At 43.3% G+C, this 21,391-nt stretch overlaps 1 protein-coding gene across 1 annotated transcript in view; it reads right to left on the bottom strand.

Moving 5' to 3' along the window:
• Positions 1 to 18,524, bottom strand: part of LOC136631941 (uncharacterized protein DDB_G0283357-like) — a 35,808-nt gene extending 17,284 nt beyond the window's left edge. The window contains exons 1-2 of the mRNA XM_066606436.1: positions 18,452 to 18,524; positions 13,030 to 13,113 (exon numbers count right to left, since the gene is read on the bottom strand). Coding sequence (XP_066462533.1) covers positions 13,030 to 13,106 — 77 coding nt within the window. The 5' untranslated portion in view covers positions 13,107 to 13,113; positions 18,452 to 18,524. The remainder of the gene's footprint in view (positions 1 to 13,029; positions 13,114 to 18,451) is intronic.
• Positions 18,525 to 21,391: the final 2,867 nt, after the last annotated feature.

Here is a 21,391-nt window from a genome sequence, read left to right as displayed (position 1 = left end):
ATGGGTCTCTAGACTAACTAAGAGTTTCCCTACATCTTTTTCCCCTGCTATCACTGCTACCCTTCGCATGTGGAAAAGAATGACTATAGTAACTAATTTCCTTCCCTGTCGAATCTTTAAAATGCCTTTGGAAGTGATCCAATCACTAATACCAGATATAAACCTTGACACGTGGCTCAATCTGGGCATTGGAAATATAGTGGATCTATTTGAAGGACCTGTTATGAAATCTTTTGCTCAGCTACATGCAACATACCTATTACCATGTGAGGGTTATGAACATATTAATTTATATATGTATGTATCTTTGATATATGTTTCCGGAGGCTTTAGGCCTAAATTGTACACTCTATTCTGTGTCCTATGAAAAGCTCTGATAAATGCTTGTACATTTAGGTTAGTACTTAATTACATTAAGTAGAGGTGTAATCTTAAATGTCCATCATGTCTCCAAGATCTTGTTAATCTCGTTACAATGATCAAAGGATAATGGAATGCTTCGATCATTAACTGCTGTCTAGGGCATGTGATTAAAATGTAGATTGTGATAAAGAATCAGGGTACTAGACAGTCAGTCTACATTCCAACAAAAGAAGCCATGTTTATTGAGAAAACGCAATTATTCACCACCTTAGTACTTTGACCTCAGTATAACTGATTGAACTTTGCAACACTAGCCTTTGCACTGATACGCCTACTGATACGCCTACTGATACGCCTACTGATACTCCTTCTATTTTTTGTATAAGAAATGACAATGTACAGAATAAACACAGATTGCTTTTAGACACAGGCCTGATCTCTGTGTTTCATTGCTTTCTCACGGCGGCCGCCATAACCACCTCTGATTTGGAGCCTCACAGCATATTGACGGAACATTGAATTCCTTAACAGTAATTGGTGCCCAGAACGTGGGGCTTGAAGGAACAAGAGGACCACCTGCACCTCAAACCCCCCCGGACCCAGATGGGATAAGGAGCCACTCGGAACCACGGATTTACAAAAACTGCGCAGTAAGGTAAGGCTTTATCTTGCCACAATCTATCCGTGCTTCTTGGCTGCTCCTTTCCTGTCCGAGGGGTAAGAAGTGCATGCCTCTTATAAATCTTCAAGCTTTTTAAGAATTCATATGGTGGGCTGAATATGCTGTGCAGGTGTTCTTTAACTGTTATTGTCTTTATTTGTTACTTTGCATGGTCAGTGTACAGAATATGAAACCCTCTTGCCGATCTCTGGAAGGCATGGTATAAATTGTACCAGGGAAGCCTAAAATTTTCAGGGGATAAAATCCCTGATGGGAGCCTCTTATAGGTATAAGAGAAGTAGTTGAGACAGGGGAAAAATAAGCAGGGTTGGGAGGTACCGACACTTACAGACAAGTGAGGAAGTACTGACACTTAAAAAAGTAGTAACTGACATTCAAATGTTTTTGTCTTTATGTGTGCCTGTTTATGCACGAGTGAGTGATTGATGAGTTGACCTGATCGACGGAACCTGACCTCCGGGGTGCAAATATAAATCTCTGTGTCCCGTGTTAACAGGAACCTGATCAGTGACGCTGAAAGGAGTCCCTAACAAGGCCACGATTCTGGACAGGGCCCCCTGCAGTTCCGTTTGTATATTTCAACGGTCAGGGGATTGTTTTATGTGTGTGAAAGGATAAAATAATAAGCCTCTTGGTGTACATAAGCCGCCAGCCATTGTCCATACTGCTGGTAAAGAGGATAAGGTGTGAAAGACTGCACAGGAAATAGTGAAACAAACAATTGTTTTATGTGTATAAAAGAATAAAAATAATAAGCTTCTTGGTGTACATAAACCGCCAGCCATGGGCAATACTGCTGGTAAAGAGGATAAGGTATGGAAGACAGCTAAAGAAATTGTACAAGAAAGAGAAGGCAGAGCTGCAGTTGGTAGAGGATGTGATAAATTGTTTAAGCACATAGGATATAAAGGGACAGGAGTATTAGATCTCCAGCCGTGGGAAAGGTTTTCAGACAGTCATGCTGGGTGGGCAAAAGATAATGGATTACAGGAAATGTTGAATAGTTGGAAAAAGGCAAGTAGAGATATAGAAGATGCAGGATATCAGAGAAAAGAATTCAAAGGACAGATATATTATGCTCCCCCATTGCCAGGTCAGTTCCCTCTTCCACCTCCACCCCCTCCTTCATCTCAATTCCAACAGTCTCCCCCTCCCTATGCCAAGCCATCCACTCCAAGGTCAAACACTGGATAGGAGGGATGGACCTGCTGGCATTGTGGACAACAAAACCCGGATTGGAGAGAGCTGCCCTGCTTGCGGAGCTCCTCGACACAAACCGGTTATGCCTATGATCACTAGATCCAAGGCTAGTGAGTGGAAGCGTGGAGAAGAGGACAAGGAGGAGATGCAGGGAGCGGAGAGTGGTATAGGAGCTGATGTAACACAGGGGGAAGGCAGAAGGAGCCAATATGATATGACCTCACAAAAAGTTAAATATAGACCATGGACACCTCAAGAGCATATGTCACTTATACAGCAATTACCAGACCCCATGACCAGACCTATGCCTTTCTTTAGACAGATAGCACAAATACAAAACACATACTCTGCAACATCAGCTGATCTGGGTCCTTTGATTATGTTAAAAACAGGGGAGGCAGTGGGAACTATAATTTTAAATTATGTGAAAGACTATTGTGGCACAGATTGGGATAAAATTAAACATAGAGAATTAAAAAGTGGTAAGATATTTTTAATTGGTCTAGAACGTTGGGCAAAAGAAAAATTAAAAGAATCCTCCCTGTCTCTTTCTAATGTCACACAAGAGAAGGATGAAAGTGTAGAGCAATTTTATGCCCGCCTTCAACAACGTTGGTCAGATCTGGGGTATAGGGGCATACAAGAATTGGGTGACCATGTACTTAGCATGGCCTTTGTAGAGGGGTTGCGAGAACCCTTGAGGTCTAAACTCATGGATAACAAGCCTGAGTGGAGACAATATGAAGCAGCAGGCCTGGTGCAAGCAGCCAAGGGCATTGAACTAAATTTAAAAATCAAAAAAGGACATAGCTCTGTTATGATAGCACAATACAGCACAGGAGAGAACAAAATAAAACGGGGCACCCATCCCAAACATAACCTTAAGTGCCATTTCTGTGGTAAGCCTGGGCACTTTAAACGGGAGTGTAGAAAATTCCTCCAGCAGAGGAACAACCCACAAAAGCACGAATCGCCAAGGGAGAAACAGAAAACCAAGATTGAATAGTCGGCGACCCTCTGCCCTTCTTCCCCATGAGCAATGTAAAAGAGGGTGTGGCCATTTTTCTTAAAGGGGAAGTACTCAATAAGGAAATTCCTTTCCTTGTTGATACAGGGGCAGCAACCTCAGTCATCCAAAGCCACCTAATTCCTCCAGCATACCGGCAAAATACAGCTCAAACTGTTGTAGGTCTTGAAGGAGTTCCTAAGAAACTTCAGGAAACAGACCCTCTCCCCATAAAATTCAGAGACCAGACAGTTTTAACAAAACTATTGGTGAGTGATGATATTCCACTGTCAGTTATGGGCACAGACATACTCTCTGCCCTGTCAGCTTCCATTCAGTTTACTGAAGAAGGAACAGTGCAGATTGATTTTGCAAAAACAAATGCAGAACAATTTTGCCAGATGGTGGCTTCTCTAGATGATCCACAGCCAATTTTCCTCTTAACTACAGAAGAGGAAATAATATTACAGGAAGTTCCACAGGAACTCTGGGCCAAGTCCAAAACAGATATTGGTCATATGAATGTGACACCCATGGTAGTCACACTAAAACCAGGATGCGTAGCCCCCCAAGTAAAACAATATCCATTGGGTAGGGCCCAAGAGGATTCTATAGGCCCACAAATTACAGACTTAATTCAAATGGGGGCACTACGGGAAATAACATCACCAGCCAATACTCCCCTCTTCCCAGTTAAAAAGAAAACACAAAAGGGACAACCAGATGTTTATCGCATGGTACATGATCTTCGGGAAATTAATAAAGTAACTGTACTCGACACCCCAGTAGTGCCAAATCCACATACGCTTTTAGCACAAGTCCCGCCCACTGCGACATTTTTTACAGTGATAGATCTTGCAAATGCGTTTTTCAGTGTACCGATCCATCCGGATTGCCAGTACCTTTTTGCTTTTACCTTCAAGGGTAAACAATACGCTTGGACCGTCCTGCCACAAGGTGCGCAGAATTCTCCAAACATGTACACCCAGGCACTCCAGTCTGTTTTGCAGGCCTGGACTCCGCCTGATGGAACTGTGCTGTTGCAATATGTTGATGACCTCCTGCTTTGTGCTGAGGATCTGAAAACATGTCAATCTGCATCCATTTCTCTTCTAAAATTTTTAGCAGAAAATGGCTGCAAGGCTTCAAAGGAAAAATTACAGCTTTGTAAACAAAAGGTTGTGTTTCTAGGGCATTGCCTAGCTCAAGGAACCAAACATCTCACAGAAGAACGAAAAGCTGCAGTTCAAGCCATTTCTGTACCTTCTTCTGCTGCCAAACTCCGCACCTTTTTGGGGCTTGTCTCATACTGCCGTCCTTGGATCCGTTCTGCCTCATCCCTGATGCAACCACTCTATGATTGTCTTCCAAGTGTTCCTTTCTCTCTCACTCCTGAAGCAACTGACAATTTCCATACACTAAAACTCTCTATTCTCAGTTCTCCAGCACTGGGAATTCATAATTACACTCTACCTTTCACTCTCTTCTGCACTGAACTTTCTGGTCATGCGACGGCAGTGTTGACGCAAAAACATGGAGGACGTCCACGGCCACTTGGGTATTACTCCATGAGATTGGATCCGGTGGCCCGAGGAGCCCCCTCCTGTGTCCGTGCGGTAGCAGCAGTACAAGCAATGGTTGACAAATCTTCTGAGTTGGTCCTGGACTACCCCCTAGTGGTTCTCACCCCTCATGACATCCAGAGTATACTCACTCAAGTACAACCTAAACACCTGTCTCTAGCTCGTCAAATAAGGTTACAATGTGCCTTGCTCATGCCTCCTAACATCTCCTTCCAACGGTGCACTACCTTGAACCCGGCTACTCTTCTTCCAATCGAGTATCCCGATTCAAATGGGGGGGGGGGGATTTGGGTACTGCAGATCAGTTATTTTTAAATTCTGTACAGCATGATTCTGATTTATTTGATTCAAAACACCAGCATGATTGTCTAGAATTGATGCAGCAAGAAACTGCAGGTTTTGAATCAGTTACTGAAACGCCTATTGACAATGCACATTTTGAGCTTTTTGTAGATGGTTCACGGTACCAAGGTGAGGATGGCCGATTCCATACCGGGTATGCAGTAGTCACACAACATGATGTCCTAAAAGCAGAAGCTCTGCCTCCGCATGTCTCAGCACAAGAAGCGGAATTGAAGGCCCTCACTGAGGCATGTAGAGTGGCAGAAGGTAAAACAGCAAACGTTTACACTGATTCCAGGTATGCATTTGGCATAGCTCATGATTACGGCCCAATATGGAAGGCCAGACAATTTTTAACTTCTGTAGGACAACCCATTAAGAATGGTGCAGCAGTACAGAACCTTATGAAAGCCCTACTCCTACCAGATAAAGTAGCAATCCTAAAGGTGAAAGCTCATACTAAAGCCGACACTGCAGAAGCAAAAGGCAACGCCCTCACAGACTTCACAGCAAAGGCAGCGGCCCTCAAACCATGGAAGAAAGAAGAAAAGAAGATACTGACCGCACAAGTCAGAGACTATGATTTGGGCTTTGATAAAAATATGGACATTGATGTACTAAAGACATTACAGTCACAAGCCAGCAAAGAAGAAAAAGATAAATGGACTAATATGGGAGCAGTAGAACAGGGTGGCGTATGGCAAACAGTCAGTAGAACTTGCCTACCACGATCCCTGTACCCCATGATGGCCCAGCTGATCCATGGAAAGACTCACCTATCGAAGGCAGCTATGCTACTGACGCTTGAGAGAGAATGGGTGGCCCCTGGGTTCTCTGTAACTGCTGCATCATTTGTCCAATCTTGTATGATCTGTGCCGTGAGCAACCCAGGACAGAAAGTAAAGGTCCCGCAAAAACACTTGCCTAGGCCACTCTACCCATTTCAGAGATTGCAAATTGACTATATCCAGCTCCCACGTGTGGGGAAATATGAATATGTGCTTGTTGTTGTTGATATCTTCTCAGGTTGGGTTGAGGCCTACACCATCACCAAGGCAACTGCTCAGGCAACAGCAAAGAGGCTCATGAATGAGGTAGTCTGCAGGTATGGGGTACCAGAGGTAATCGAGTCAGACAGGGGTACACATTTCACAGGTGAAATAATGCAACACATCATGTCTGCCCTGGGTATTTCCCAAGCATTGCACACCCCTTATCATCCATAAAGTAGTGGGAAGGTAGAAAGGATGAATGGTACCCTAAAACTAAAAATACAGAAAGCAATGAAAGAAACAGGCAAACCATGGACTGAGTGCCTCCCATTGGCCCTTTTCTCAGTCAGATATGTGCCTAACAGAAAAACAGGATTATCACCATATGAAATCTTGTTTGGGTGTGCACCCAGGTTGGGTCTGTACTTTTCACAGGTACTGCAGGCCCAGTATGGTACTCTAACTGACTATATCCTTGGGTAGAATTGTAAGACTAATGAAAGACACTGAACACCTTCAAAAGCATTTGGATGTTACTAACCTCTCCCTTATGGAATTATAAAAACAAACTATATGGGTAGGAGATAAGTTGGTCAGCATAGGTAATAAGATCCAGATAGACACAGAATATAACTGGTATGATATTTTTACTGGATGGTCACCTACAGCAGGAAAGATGATGGATTTTATGTTTCACCCATTACTAATACTGTTTCTTTTGTTCATTCTTTTGAGTGTTTGCAACTTATGGACATTCTGTGGGATACGGAGACAAGCAAATTATCTGGAATCGCTCCCTCTACGATATCGTTAACACAGCCAAAAGAGTAAAAGAGCAACAACAGTGGGGATCCGGCGAAGAGGATAGAAAGACCGGCAGGGGTGGCTTAGCACCCTTGATAGTACCACAACAAAGGCTCTTTTCAAGATGGACTGTTTCAAATGGGGGATTGTGAGGGTTATGAACATATTAATTTATATATGTATGTATCTTTGATATACGTTTCCGGAGGCTTTAGGCCTAAATTGTACACTCTATTCTGTGTCCTATGAAAAGCTCTGATAAATGCTTGTACATTTAGGTTAGTACTTAATTACATTAAGTAGAGGTGTAATCTTAAATGTCCATCATGTCTCCAAGATCTTGTTAATCTCGTTACAATGATCAAAGGATAATGGAATGCTTCGATCATTAACTGCTGTCTAGGGCATGTGATTAAAATGTAGATTGTGATAAAGAATCAAGGTACTAGACAGTCAGTCTACATTCCAACAAAAGAAGCCATGTTTATTGAGAAAACGCAATTATTCACCACCTTAGTACTTTGACCTCAGTATAACAGATTGAACTTTGTAACACTAGCCTTTGCACTGATACGCCTACTGATACGCCTACTGATACTCCTTCTATTTTTTGTATAAGAAATGACAATGTACAGAATAAACACAGATTGCTTTTAGACACAGGCCTGATCTCTGTGTTTCATTGCTTTCTCACGGCGGCCGCCATAACCACCTCTGATTTGGAGCCTCACAGCATATTGACGGAACATTGAATTCCTTAACAACCACATAAAGAGTTCTATAAATACCTTCAAATACGACACTATCTTTCATCACTAAAACCCCCGCCTACAACCTTACTTACAAAGTTTGAGTCATTCCTCTACAAGAGTGTCCCTATCATCTGGCTTACACCTAAAGAATTTTCTTTTTCAAATCAGCAGGGAGAGAGATTTTCAGAAATCTTTCAACTCCGATCAATGGTCGCTAGCATTCCAACTCAGTTTGAAGACCTCTCACTGTGCAAATCACCTAGAAACCAATAGGAAGCTTTTATACAGATGGTACCTGACTCCTTATCATCTAGCAAAGATTTCACCACAGCATTCACACCTACGTTGGAGATGCCACAAACAAACAGGCTCGCTAATACATGTCTGGTGGTTGTGTGATTTGCTCAAGCCTCTATGGGAGCGAATACATCTATCACTTTGCTCCATTCTACAGATTGACTTTAATTGGAGTGCAAGTGTGGCTCTCCCATCACTAGGGATAGAACAGTGCAATCCCCCTGATCTTGTGATCTTATCCCATGTACTGACGGCAACAAGATCAGCTATTGCTAGAAGATGGAAATGCTCTGATATCCCCTCATTATCCGAAATTTTCTTAATGGTCCAACACAACTGTGTAATGGAACCTTTAATTGCCACTAAACTAGACCAGATGGGAAAATTCAAAAACAACTGGGCAAAGTGGCTTCAATTCTCAGGTTATTCCTGTTAAGTCTTTTTCCCCGCACTATGATCATTGGGTTTAGGAAGGAAGAGGATGGGTGGTGTGTTGTAGCATTTGGCATGTATCTTACATAATCGACCACACTCAGCAGTATGGCCTGTCTTGGTGGCGCTTAACCTAGGCCAACAGTTCTTAACTTTAAAATGTTGTTCTTAATAGTTATTGTTGTTACTGTTTTCCACTGGAGTTATTCTCTTGCATGGTGATTTCTCATCAGCTTTATGTCCACAGCTGATAGGAAATAGCCATTATGGCTACCCTATAAGTGGTTATGCATATATGAGATCTGAATAAATATGAGAAAACTAACAAGATATTTTTCATGTCTTGTCACAACTGGGTACATGATAGACCCACCTTTAAGAACATAGTTATAATGGAAATATTCATCCAATGTTTATCAATATTGTGGACAGATATGCACATCTGTATGTATCGGAATCTCTATGCTTGTTTATAATGTACTTTATTTCCACTGTGAAAATTAATAAAATATTTGTTTTAAAACTAGAGAGAAAAACATTACATTATTCTAATGTGCTTTTATTTTCTGATTGCAGCATTTTTTCTGCTGTCTATTCATGACTATGGGGGCGGCCATCTTGCCTGAGCTACATTTAACAGCATTTACAAGATATGCCATGTCACGTACAGGCGAGAGAGAGGGGATGATACCTATTGATCCCGCCTCTGTCCCCTTACTTACTGATCAACTATTCAGAGCGCTCTTGCCACTACCAACCGTCACGGCAGAGCCTCGATCGATCACTCTAGGGAGATTGCAAGCTTGGGGTCGTTAGAATACAGGCCGATTTGTATCCAGCTTTCCCTGGGTCATGCCACATGCCAACCGAAAGCACAAATCACAACCTGATCCGTTCTAACACACTCCAGAGCTCTACAATGCCCATACAGCTGCCAGCACCAGTTTCTTATCGGTAAACTGGAATCCGATTTATGAATTATTTACACAATCTTCGGAGGTATCATTTGTTTATTAAAATGGACAAGGCTGAATTTTAAATTGCAGATTTATTGTAGAAAAGGTCTAGCAGTGCAAAATATATCTGATATGTACAAAGATATACAAAAAAGGTTATTACAAGGGAGTTAAGGAATACAGTATGAATACACAATCACGCAGTACTTTATAATAAATGTGAATAAAATAAAAGAAGGTTACCAGATTTGGATTTCGGTCCAATGTCTGCTTGGTGGGGTTCCAGAAACTGAGAAACAGTTTCTATGCTGCAGAACACCCAATGGATTGACAATTTGGGCCTGTGGGGTCCCACGTTATAAAGGATTCATCAGTACACACCTTCTACCGGCCCCCTCGGAAAAATCATAATTCCATAATTTTAAGTCATATCTCCTCATGAGGTCCTCTGATCGGGAAGATATGCCTGCCATATTTCTTGTCATGATTTTCTCTACGTATTGATATCAAGCATGATGCAGAAATTGTAACCTGGTATGGAAATATATAGACTGAAGGGGTTCCAGAGCGCTTAACGCAACCTGTGTAGATGCGTTTTGTTCAGTGAGACCGCCCGATTCTGAATATATAATTCATATCCAGCTGGGCCCTTCACATGACCAAATAGACTTATTATAGATTTTACTAATATGAATTCCTTCAGCTCTATAAAGTCTGCCAGAGGAAGAATCTAGCCCCCTGCTAGAAGAATGTTTTTTGTAAAACTACATTAGCAAGTCCATCGTCAATACAGCTAAGTATCCTCATGCTAATACCACCAACCAATACAAGTGGGAGAGGACAAAAGGATACCCATCTCATACCCATCTCATATCCATCTCATATCTATCTCATATCCATCTCATATCCATCTTATATCCATCTCATATCCATCTCATATCCATCTCATATCCATCTCATATCCTTCTCATATCCTTCTCATATCCTTCTCATACCCATCTCACATCTATCCATCTATCTATCTTTATCATCAAATGCTTTAGGGCTCTGTCAGACGAGCGAATTTTTCACACATTCAGGGACGTGAAAAAATTCACACAACACGTGTAGAAAGAAATCGCGTGACCGGGTACATTTGCACTCATATGTCCTATCTTTTGCAGGTGCGAATTTTATTTGCATGTAAAAAATGGACATGTGACTGCTTCCATTGGAAAGCACTGGTTCTAATAGATGTGAATTGCAAACGCGCTTAACATGCGTGCAAAAAAAACGCTTGTCTGACAGCCCTTACAGCAGCTTCATGGGCCATTCACACAATGGATAGGAGGTGACTAGAGATGAGCGAGCGTACTCGTCTGAGCTTGATACTCGTTCGAGTATTAGGGTGTTCGAGATGCTCGTTACTCGAGGTGAGCACCACGCGGTGTTCGAGTTACTTTCACTTTCTTCCCTGAGAAATTTGCGCGCTTTTCTGGCCAATAGAAAGACAGGGAAGGCATTACAACTTCCCCCTGCGACGTTCAAGCCCTATACCACCCCCCTGCAGTGAGTGGCTGGGGAGATCAGGTGTCACCCGAGTATATAAATCTGCCCCTCCCGCGGCTCGCCACAGATTCATTCTGACATAGATCAGGGAAAGTGCTGCTGATGCTGGAGCTGCTATAGGGAGAGTGTTAGGAGTTATTTTAGGCTTTAAGAACTCCAACGGTCCTTCTTAGGGCCACATCTGACCGTGTGCAGTACTATTGAGGCTGCTGGGAGCAGTGTTGCACAATTTTTTTTTTTTTTTGTATATCGGGCGTGCAGAGCATTGCGTCCTCAGTCTGCAGTCATTGTAAATAGTATAGGGGCAGTACTGGAGAGGCAGGGACAGTGGGAAAGGTGAAAGAGGTATACTGGCTATATAGGCAGTGTGGTTGTTCCCACAAAGTTAAAAAATATACAATATTTGGCCTGCCTGTCAGTTCCTTCCATTTACAGCGTCTCTGCTGGGGGTACCGTGTTTCCCCGAAAATAAGGCACCCCCGAAAATAAGACACATTAAGAAATTTGCAGAAATCACTAATATAAGACACATCCCGATAATAAGGCATACTAAAGTGTGCAGGCAAGTCGAGAGGCCTGTCCCCTGCTGCCATCCCCGTTGTCTCCTACCTCCTGTTGTGCTGTACGAGTGAGCTCCCCTTGCTGGCTGGAAAACTCCATAGTATCGTCCTGTTGCTGCTGCACACGTCTGCTGTGATGAGCTCCCTCTGGTGGTCGGAAGCTGCAATACCATCCCTGCTTACAAGTGGTACAGGAACTTCTGTCTGCAGATACGTTACTTTTTTATGGCTCTGTGTGTGAGTCAGGCAACCATATGTGTGATTCTTAAGGCTGGGTTCTCACAGAGCGTATTTCCAGCCTTAGGGCTCCTACCCACTAACGTTTTTTTTTTACTGTGTAATTCGCTGCGGTTTTTTTTTTCTGCAGGGGTCTTTGGGCTATGGGAGATGTAAGGCTAAAATCGCGATCGCGATTTTAACATTACAAGTCCCATAGACCCCCTGTAGAAAAAAAAACCCTGCGAATTTCGCAGTGAAAAAAAAACGCTAGTGGGTAGGAGCCCTTAGGGGGTGAGCATTACAGTCTCCAGACAGTGTGTGGGAGCCAGGTAAACAGTGTGTCATTTTGATTCAATAGGGGGTGTCTGCTTTTTTGCTGAAGAGTCTAAAGTACAAGAAATAAACAATGTTGCTACCGTATATTTTTACCCCTAAACATGAGCGCAAAAAGAAAGAGCTATTCCGTTGAGTACAAGAAAGGAATCGTGGAAGATTCTTGGGGCAAAAACCTTCCTGCTTTGGCCGAAGATTTTACAAGAAATGGAGTGTCAAGAAATTCAGCAGGAGATTCCGGGTTCAGATGTTTATGATGATGTGCCAGAAAATGATGACATGACTGTCATTGAGTAATTTTTGCTTTGTTTTCACAGTTTGTCTAGCTATATTGGTTTGTGGTGACAATTACGGTACTGTGCAGTATATACGGTAATAAATGTTCATATTTTTTTTTAAAACAATAAATGTGAATTCTTCTTCATTGAAAAATAAGACACCCCCTGAAAATAAGACGTAGCGCATATTTGGGAGCAAAAATTAATATAAGACGCGTCTTATTTTCGGGGAAACAGGGTATATATATATATATATATATATATATATATATATATATATCTAAACCCAAAAATGGGGCTGATAAAAATTTTAACTCACAATGCAAAAAACAAGCCCTCATATGGCCTTGTTGACAAAAGTAAAAAGCTATGGCTTTTGAAAAGTTCAGATGAAAATCCCCCCAAAAGTGTCATGTCCCCAAATTCAAAACAGGCCATGCAACTAAGGGGTTAAAAGGGTTGATTGACAAGATAAAAAAATGCAAATAGTCTACAAAAAATTGTTATTATGTCCTCAATCTGCGATCTTTCCAGTGCTCTAGTGGCAGCTGATACCGGCACATGACCGCTGAGGCCGGTGATTGGGGATTATGTATTCACATACAGCATCAGCGCAGGCAGCTTTTGAGCATTGTCAGAATACTTTTTGTACAATAATCAATAGAAAATAGCCACAAATTACCCAGAATCCATCTCACGGCTCATAGGTTCTCCTGATGTGTCTTGCACTGAGAAACCAATCTCTTCCTCGGTCATCATTTCACACCTGCAAATAAAACAATTTTCCTTGAGCTCCCAGAACATATATGTACAGTACAGTATGTGCATAAAGGTCACATCCTAAGAACACGCTTCATGGGAATTTGCTCCATTTAGCATCGTCTTTGTCCAACATTCTGCGCTGAGTCATTCCTTATTATCCTCATAGGGATCAGTGATGTGTTTATTCTGCTACAGAAGCTCCAAATCCCCTGCATAGACATAGTTATATGATGACATTCTATCTGCCTAAGGCTACCACTAGAGGGAGCTCTATTACTGTATACAGATATAAACAGCCACCATTAGGGGGAGCTCAAGAGATTACTGTATACAGATATAAACAGCCACCACTAGGGGGAGCTCAAGAGATTACTGTATACAAATATAAACAGACACCACTAAGGGGAGCTCAAGAGATTACTGTATACAAATATAAACAGCCACCACTAGGGGGAGCTCAAGAGATTACTGTATACAAATATAAACAGCCACCACTAGGGGGAGCTCAAGAGATTACTGTATACAAATATAAACAGCCACCACTACGGGGAGCTCAAGAGATTACTGCATGCAGATATAAACAGCCACCACTAGGGGGAGCTCAGGAGATTAGTGAATATATAGCTACCCCTAGAGGTAGCTCAGGATATTACTGTATATACAGCTGCCACTAGGGGGAACTCAAGAGCTTATTGTATATGCAGCTGTTACTACAGGGAGCTCAGGAGATTACTGTATATACAGCCACCTCTAGGGGGAGCTCAGGAGATTAGTGAATATACAGCTACCCCTAGAGGTAGCTCAGGATATTACTGTATATACAGCTGCCACTAGGGGGAGCTCAAGAGCTTATTGTATATGCAGCTGTTACTAGAGGGAGCTCAGGAGATTACTGTATATACAGCCACCACTAGGGGGAGATCAGGAGATTACTGAGCACTGTATATAGTAACTCACTCAGACAGAGGAATCAACAATTGCAAAACTATTTCACTGGGTTGACCCTTAAAAATTAACTTTTATAATGATGCTTAAAAACTAGGAGCCTCATAGAACAAAAAGACGTGCACACATGGGAGATGTTGGGGGGAACTCATAAAAGACCCACACCCGTTTTCATCAATAGGCGGTTATACAGTTACTAATGTAGCACTCCAAACCGCTTGGAGTATCGGTGGGATGTTAGGACTGTCTCATTGAGTTTTCTGCAGTTATCTGACCTTAATATATCTCTAGTAGTTACATAATATGCAGTATTAATACCATAGCAGAGTGGCCAGGGCAGTGAGGTGTTTACACCAAATCATAAGCATACAGGATCCAAAAGTATTTATCTGCAAGGGATTAAATGTGTAAACCAGAAAAAGGGTCTGGATTGCTGGAGCTGGGAAAGATAAGGGAAAGCTCTGCTTCATACATGTAGGCACTCCAGATTTTGGGCTGTGTAATCAACCTGATTAAATATGACCTCCGAGGAATCAATAAAACAGATGTGAGCCTCTAGATCCCGAGCCAGGGAGCCGACAGGCCTATGCTACAGGCCATGTGAGTAGATATGTGTCTACTTGGTGATATGTGGCAGAAGGCATATTATGAGTAGGGGGCGTCTTTATATATCAGTTAGAAGGTAGACAGCCGAGTTTTGCTTTTGTGATTACACCGTTGTGTTAGGTCTGCGGAATAGAACTGGCCGAGGCCCGACTATAAAAGAAGACTTTGGTGTAGTAATGAAACACTGTGTGTCAACCGTCCTGTGCAGGACGATGTTGAGGAATAAGGAAAAAACTCGCTTATGCGCTCCGTCAATTTTCATAAATGTATATATGTTGGAAGCATCTCATGCTCGTGAGAAGTCATACAGACTTGGAGCGCTGTGAATTTCGCCCAGTCGCCCATTTTCTCCTAGACGTGGAGCTATTAGCGGCGTCTTCTTCCTTCCAACCTCTACATGCTGTCTGCCAGTTGTGTAATGTGGAGATTCCCCGGATCTGCGGCGGACTGTATCCTGAGCACCACGAGTCGTGGATGAGGGTCATCGGATATTTTTTAAAGGAGTACGCCTGCCTCATTGGATTTCCTGCTTTCTTGGATGCAAGGGGTGCCAGGAGTCCAGGCACCCCTTATCAAGTAAGATCTTATATACATTTATGAAAATTGACGGAGCGCATAAGCAAGTTTTTTCCTTATTCCTCAATATATTCTTCCTCTTTAAACATTTTTGTTTGGAGTTGCTTGCTGCTGCTCTCCCCCCAGGGATGTCCTAGGACCGCCACTTTTCATCTCACCTATATTCATTGGAGAGGCTCTCGTGGACTACAAACTGACCGGTTCCTTCCATTTAGGACCGGTTCAGTTGCGGTGAGTCTCTCTTTATACCCTTTCTGTCTCTCTCTAGATTTCTATACACCATTGGAGCGCCGCTTCTGATTCATATTGTTTTATCTGTGCAGGACGATGGCGATCCTGAGAAGTGACCAGTCCCCGAGTTGGCCCAATACATGTTAACAATGCACGACACACCTCAGCAATTATACAATAATCACCAGTAACTACTCCTAGCTGTAACCGCAATTGACTAGTACCCTGGGGAAAGGGGCTATATTACCAAAAAATGTTTTTATTAATTAAAACTAGAGAGAAAAACATTACATTATTCTAATGTGCTTTTATTTTCTGATTGTAGCATTTTTTCTGCTGTCTATTCATGACTATGGGGGGGGGGGGGGCATCTTGCCTGAGCTACATTTAACAGCATTTAGAAGATATGCCATGTCACGTACAGGCGAGAGAGAGGGGATGATACCTATTGATCCCGCCTCTGTCCCCTTACTTACTGATCAACTATTCAGAGCGCTCTTGCCACTACCAACCGTCACGGCAGAGCCTCGATCGATCACTCTAGGGAGATTGCAAGCTTGGGGTCGTTAGAATACAGGCCGATTTGTATCCAGCTTTCCCTGGGTCATGCCACATGCCAACCGAAAGCACAAATCACAACCTGATCCGTTCTAACACACTCCAGAGCTCTACAATGCCCATACAGCTGCCAGCACCAGTTTCTTATCGGTAAACTGGAATCCGATTTCTGAATTATTTACACAATCTTCGGAGGTATCATTTGTTTATTAAAATGGACAAGGCTGAATTTTAAATTGCAGATTTATTGTAGAAAAGGTCTATCAGTGCAAAATATATCTGATATGTACAAAGATATACAAAAAAGGTTATTACAAGGGAGTTAAGGAATACGGTATGAATACACAATCACGCAGTACTTTATAATAAATGTGAATAAAATAAAAGCAGGTTACCAGATTTGGATTTCGGTCCAATGTCTGCTTGGTGGGGTTCCAGAAACTGAGAGACAGTCTCTATGCTGCAGAACACCCAATGGATTGACAATTTGGGCCTGTGGGGCCCCACGTTATAAAGGATTCATCAGTACACACCTTCTACCGGCCCCCTCTGAAAAATCATAATTCCCTAATTTTAAGTCATATCTCCTCATGAGGTCCTCTGATCGGGTAGATATGCCTGCCATATTTCTTGTCATGATTTTCTCTACGTATTGATATCAAGCATGATGCAGAAATCGTAACCTGGTATGGAAATATGTAACCTGAAGGGGTTCCAGAGCGCTTAACGCAACCTATGTAGATGCGTTTTGTTCAGTGAGACCTCCCGATTCTGAATATATAATTCATATCCAGCTGGGCCCTTCACATGACCAAATAGACTTATTATAGATTTTGCTAATATGAATTCCTTCAGCTCTAGAAAGTCTGCCAGAGGAAGGATCTAGCGCCCTGTCATCGTCCATCATCAATACAGCTAAGTATCCTCATGCTAATACCACCAACTAATACAAGTGGGAGAGGAAGAAAGGAGGGTTATTTTATTCACCCCACAGCATGGCTCTTGTCTAGGGTAAGGTCAGACAATATCTATCTATCTATCTATCTATCTATCTATCTATCTATCATCAAATGCTTTAGGGCTCAGTCAGACAAGCAAATTTTTCACACATTCAGGGACGTGAAAAAATTCACACAACACGTGTAGAAAGAGATCGCGTGGCCGGGTACATTTGCACTCATATGTCCTATCTTTTGCAGGTGCGAATTTTATTTGCATGTAAAAAACGGACAAGTAACTGCTTCCATTGGAAAGCACTGGTTCTAATAGATGTGAATTGCAAACGCGCCTAACATGCGTGCAAAAAAAAAACGCTTGTCTGACTGAGCCCTTACAGCAGCTTCATGGGCCATTCACACAATGGATAGGAGGTGACCCATTGACTTGGATGGAGCATGTTCCAGACATGTTCTGTTACCTGCACAGAGGTGATTGTGCAGGGATGGGAGTGGATATTCACAGCTTATACCTACTGTGAATGGTGGATCCTGTGTTATCTGTGTGTTATCTGTGGCCAGCAGGGGGCTGGGAGAGCTGGAGGAGATTTCATTCCCTGCACTCCTCCGCCCCTCTCCATTTACTTTAAGCAGCATCCGTTCAGTACTGAATGGCTGGTGTTTACACTGATCGCTCATCATTCAGGATTTTATGCAGCCTAAATATGCAGGGCCGTTGTTTGCCTGGCATTCCTCCGGTGTAAATGGGCCCTTAATGCACTAAGAAAACTTTATCTGCCGCGATTCATTTGCCCATTTAATTGCTTTGCAATGGTTTTTGTTGTGTTAGGATAGCAATAGTTTATCAATGGATTATATGATAACTCCTGGCAGAAAGTCACAGTGAAGTTATATTTATCTCCATCTGAACTCTATTGTTTCCTGTTATCAGCTACTTCAGGCCAGGCAGAAGCTATATTCCCTACTGCAAGATTTGTCACAGAAAGGAAAGTATCGACTCCCAAGAAATCCCCCTGACTTATAATGGGGGTCTGTCAGACGTCCATTAGTGCTGCCCGCAGCGGAGCCTCTGATGCAGATGTGGCCACAAGCCGCTCCTTTACTGCATATAATCTATAAGGATCGCTGCGTCTATTATAGTGTCTCTGGCGGAGAAAGGAAGGAATAAAGATAAGGTTGTGTAAGGGGTTATGTTGCCTATGCTTGATGTATGGACTTCAGGAGGAGGCGTGCTCCTGCCTGACCGTGGGTCTACTGTCCTGAGACTCGTGGTTGGGTAAGAAATGTAAAACAGAGGCAGAAGCGGTTAACCCCTAATTCTCACTGTATGCAGATGTAACCCCTTAACCCCCCTAACCAACCACAAGAAGAACATGCCAGGCAGCGGCCGATTACTGCAACATGATGGAAAGTAACAATGTATCAATAACAGCAGAAAAGACACAAGTGGATAGAAAAGGCAAAACCCACCTGGCTAGAGGAAGATCCCCGACTGGGGTGCAGCGGAGGAAGCTGTCCCCAAAGTGGAGTGATGGTATGGACGCTCGCTGCTGTGTGCTGCTCCTTCAAGAGTTAGAGCTCTTCTGGCAGCAAACAGAAAGCAAAGATCCTTTCCTTGTTCAGGCGGATCCACTTTTTTTTTTTAACAGAACTAGTCAACAAACTTGCAGTTTTTATAATGTTATTGGACTTAAACTAAAAGGTTTGAAACTATGACCCATCAGCTGAGAGCCCTGAAATAACAATAAGGACCCCTCAGAATGACCTACAGTAACTGTGTTGTAGTTGTGTTTCCCCCTCTATTTGGTTCAGTCCTTCTAGAAAACCCGCCTTTCCTATGTCGTCACATATGAGTTCCAGCTCGGGCAGATATGTGACTGAGGAGAGTTGTGTTGATTAGATGAGCGGTCTTTTCACCGGAGACCCTAAAAGTGCCCCCCCCCCCCCCCCCTTGGCCTATAAAAGGCTCTCGGAGGCTCCTTGTGTGTAGTGACCTCTGCTTCCGCTTGTGTAGAGATTGTTGACCACTAGACGCCTCTACGACGCAGAGAAGAGATTTCACCCCGTTAGCAGAGTCTGAGAGGGGCGCATTATTGAGGTGTGAGAAGCTGGATGGTCGTAGCGATGAATTGTGCCCCACCAGGCCATTCTGAACAGGCTGTTAGGAAGTGTTAAGACCAGTGAATGTGTGAGGGCTCACATGGTGACCGGGCTCAGGACACCCCCGACAGACCACCAGTAGAGAGAAACGTCTGACTAGACTGTTTGCAGGTATTGGGACCAGTGGATGTGTGAGGGCACACAAGGCGACCCAGCTCAGGACACCCCCAACAGACCACCAGTAGAGAGGAGCATCTGACCAGACTGTTAGGAGGTGTTGGGACCAGTGGATGTGTGAGCACATACAAGGTGACCAGGCTCTGGACCCCCGACAGACCACCTGTAGAGAGGAGCATCTGACCAGACTGTTAGGAGGTGTTGGGACCAGTGGATGTGTGAGGGCTCGCAAGATGAGGCACGCTACCGGGGGCCTAGCCAACTAGGAGAAAAAATAATTTTCCATATTCCAGTGGCAAAACACAACTTATGTTACCCTGTCATGTCTCCACAGCACCCTAAACTAACTCAAGGAGCTGTGGGGACATGACAGGGACCCGAGGATGTGATGTTACCCACAGGTCCCCGCAAACAGCCCGTTCTTCCTTCCTGCAGCGGCATCTACTAACTTTACTATACTAGAGAGATGCCACCGGCCTTGGAGTCTCCATGCCCACCCGTATCACATCTTGTATCCAAGCTAGAGGTGGTACAACAGGGTACTAGAGCCTCTATGCCAGCCTGGTATCACATTTTGAATCCAAGCTAGAGGCGGTACAACAGGGTACTAGAGCCTCCATGCCAGCCTGGTATCACATCTTGTATCCAAGCTAGAGGTGGTATGACAGGGTACTAGAGCCTCCATGCCAGCCTGGTATCACATCTAGTATCCAAGCTAGAGGCGGTACAACAAGGTACTAGAGCCTCTGAGCTCTCCTGTATCACATCTTGTATGCAAGCTAGAGGTGGTACAACAGGGTACTAGAGCCTTCATGCCCTCCTGTATCACATCTTGTATCCAAGCTAGAGGCGGTACAACAGGGTACTAGAGCCTCCATGCCTGCCCGTATCACATCTTGTATCCAAGCTAGAGGCAGTACAACAGGGTACTAGAGCCTCCCTAGAACGGGTCAGTTCTCCACAATCAGTGAACCTTTTGCTCTAATATTTTAACCCTCTACTTATATTAGCATTACAATCACACAGAGAAAGTTTCCAGCATCTGACAACTTCTAGGGGAAGGATTGGTTTTGACAATGAGTGTAGTTGTCACAGCTCACCTACTCCTGCGCACCTGTAATGTATGAATTCACTTGTCTCATGCTTTGTATTGTCAGTGTCTTTTATGTTGAATGAACATGATGTGTATTGCATAACTGCAGCAGTGAATGAGTTAACTGTCTGGTATGTGAGTTGTCTGAGAAATGTATTGTGTTGTTTGTCACTGTCTCCTCCACATTAAAAAGATGCAAGAGGTTCCGCAGCAACAAAATCCTCACTAATCGACAAAACATCTGCGCTGCATCCTGCTTACAACTGTATCCTGTGTGAAAGGTCCCTTAAGGGGCACAAAGGGACCACTAATACTATGTAAGCATAGAGGGGTACAGGGTGGGCATTATTACTTTGTGGGAGACACAGAGGGGAAATATTACTATGTGGGGCATAAAGAGGTATTATTGTAGTGTAGGGGCACAAATCAGATACTATTTCTTCTGCTGAGCACTTTATATTATAGGGGTTTTTGGAGACTCAGATATTTGTCATCTATATCTGATCTGGGGGAGTCTGCCTCCCGGAACCCCCACCAATCGTTTGAGAAGTCATAACATTAGCTCTATTGCCTCTTCTCAGGCCATGGACATTGCATATATTGGTCACATGATCTGAGAGCAGCTCAGTCCCATTCAAGTGAATGGGATTGAGCTCCTATACAATATACAGCAATGTGCCTGATATGGACTGAAGTGGCCACGGCTCTCACCCGATCGCCACTGCCTCTTAAATCAATAGAGGTCCGAGCAGTGGCCCCCACCGATCAAGTATTGATCATCAATATAAGAGTCCCAGAAAACCTCTTTACATTTTTTTGGAGACGGGGTAACCAAAAGAGCGCAATTCTGGCATTGCATATTTTTTTCCAACACCTTGTGGGATAAAAAGTGTGATATTCTAGTGAATTACAGATGCAGGCAGACCGAGCAGTATGACTGAGCAGGATGGTGGTGAAACCAGATCTGCTCGATTTTTTTTTTTTTGGGCAGGAAGTGTTATTTCTCAGTTCGGTGTTACAAGGTAATATTTGTGGTTACA

Source organism: Eleutherodactylus coqui, chromosome 6 (assembly GCF_035609145.1).
Source record: "Eleutherodactylus coqui strain aEleCoq1 chromosome 6, aEleCoq1.hap1, whole genome shotgun sequence".
Classification (NCBI taxonomy): Eukaryota; Metazoa; Chordata; class Amphibia; order Anura; family Eleutherodactylidae; genus Eleutherodactylus; species Eleutherodactylus coqui.
The sequence above is the reverse complement of the archived record's forward strand: the minus strand, read 5'-3'. Positions and strand labels throughout refer to the sequence as shown.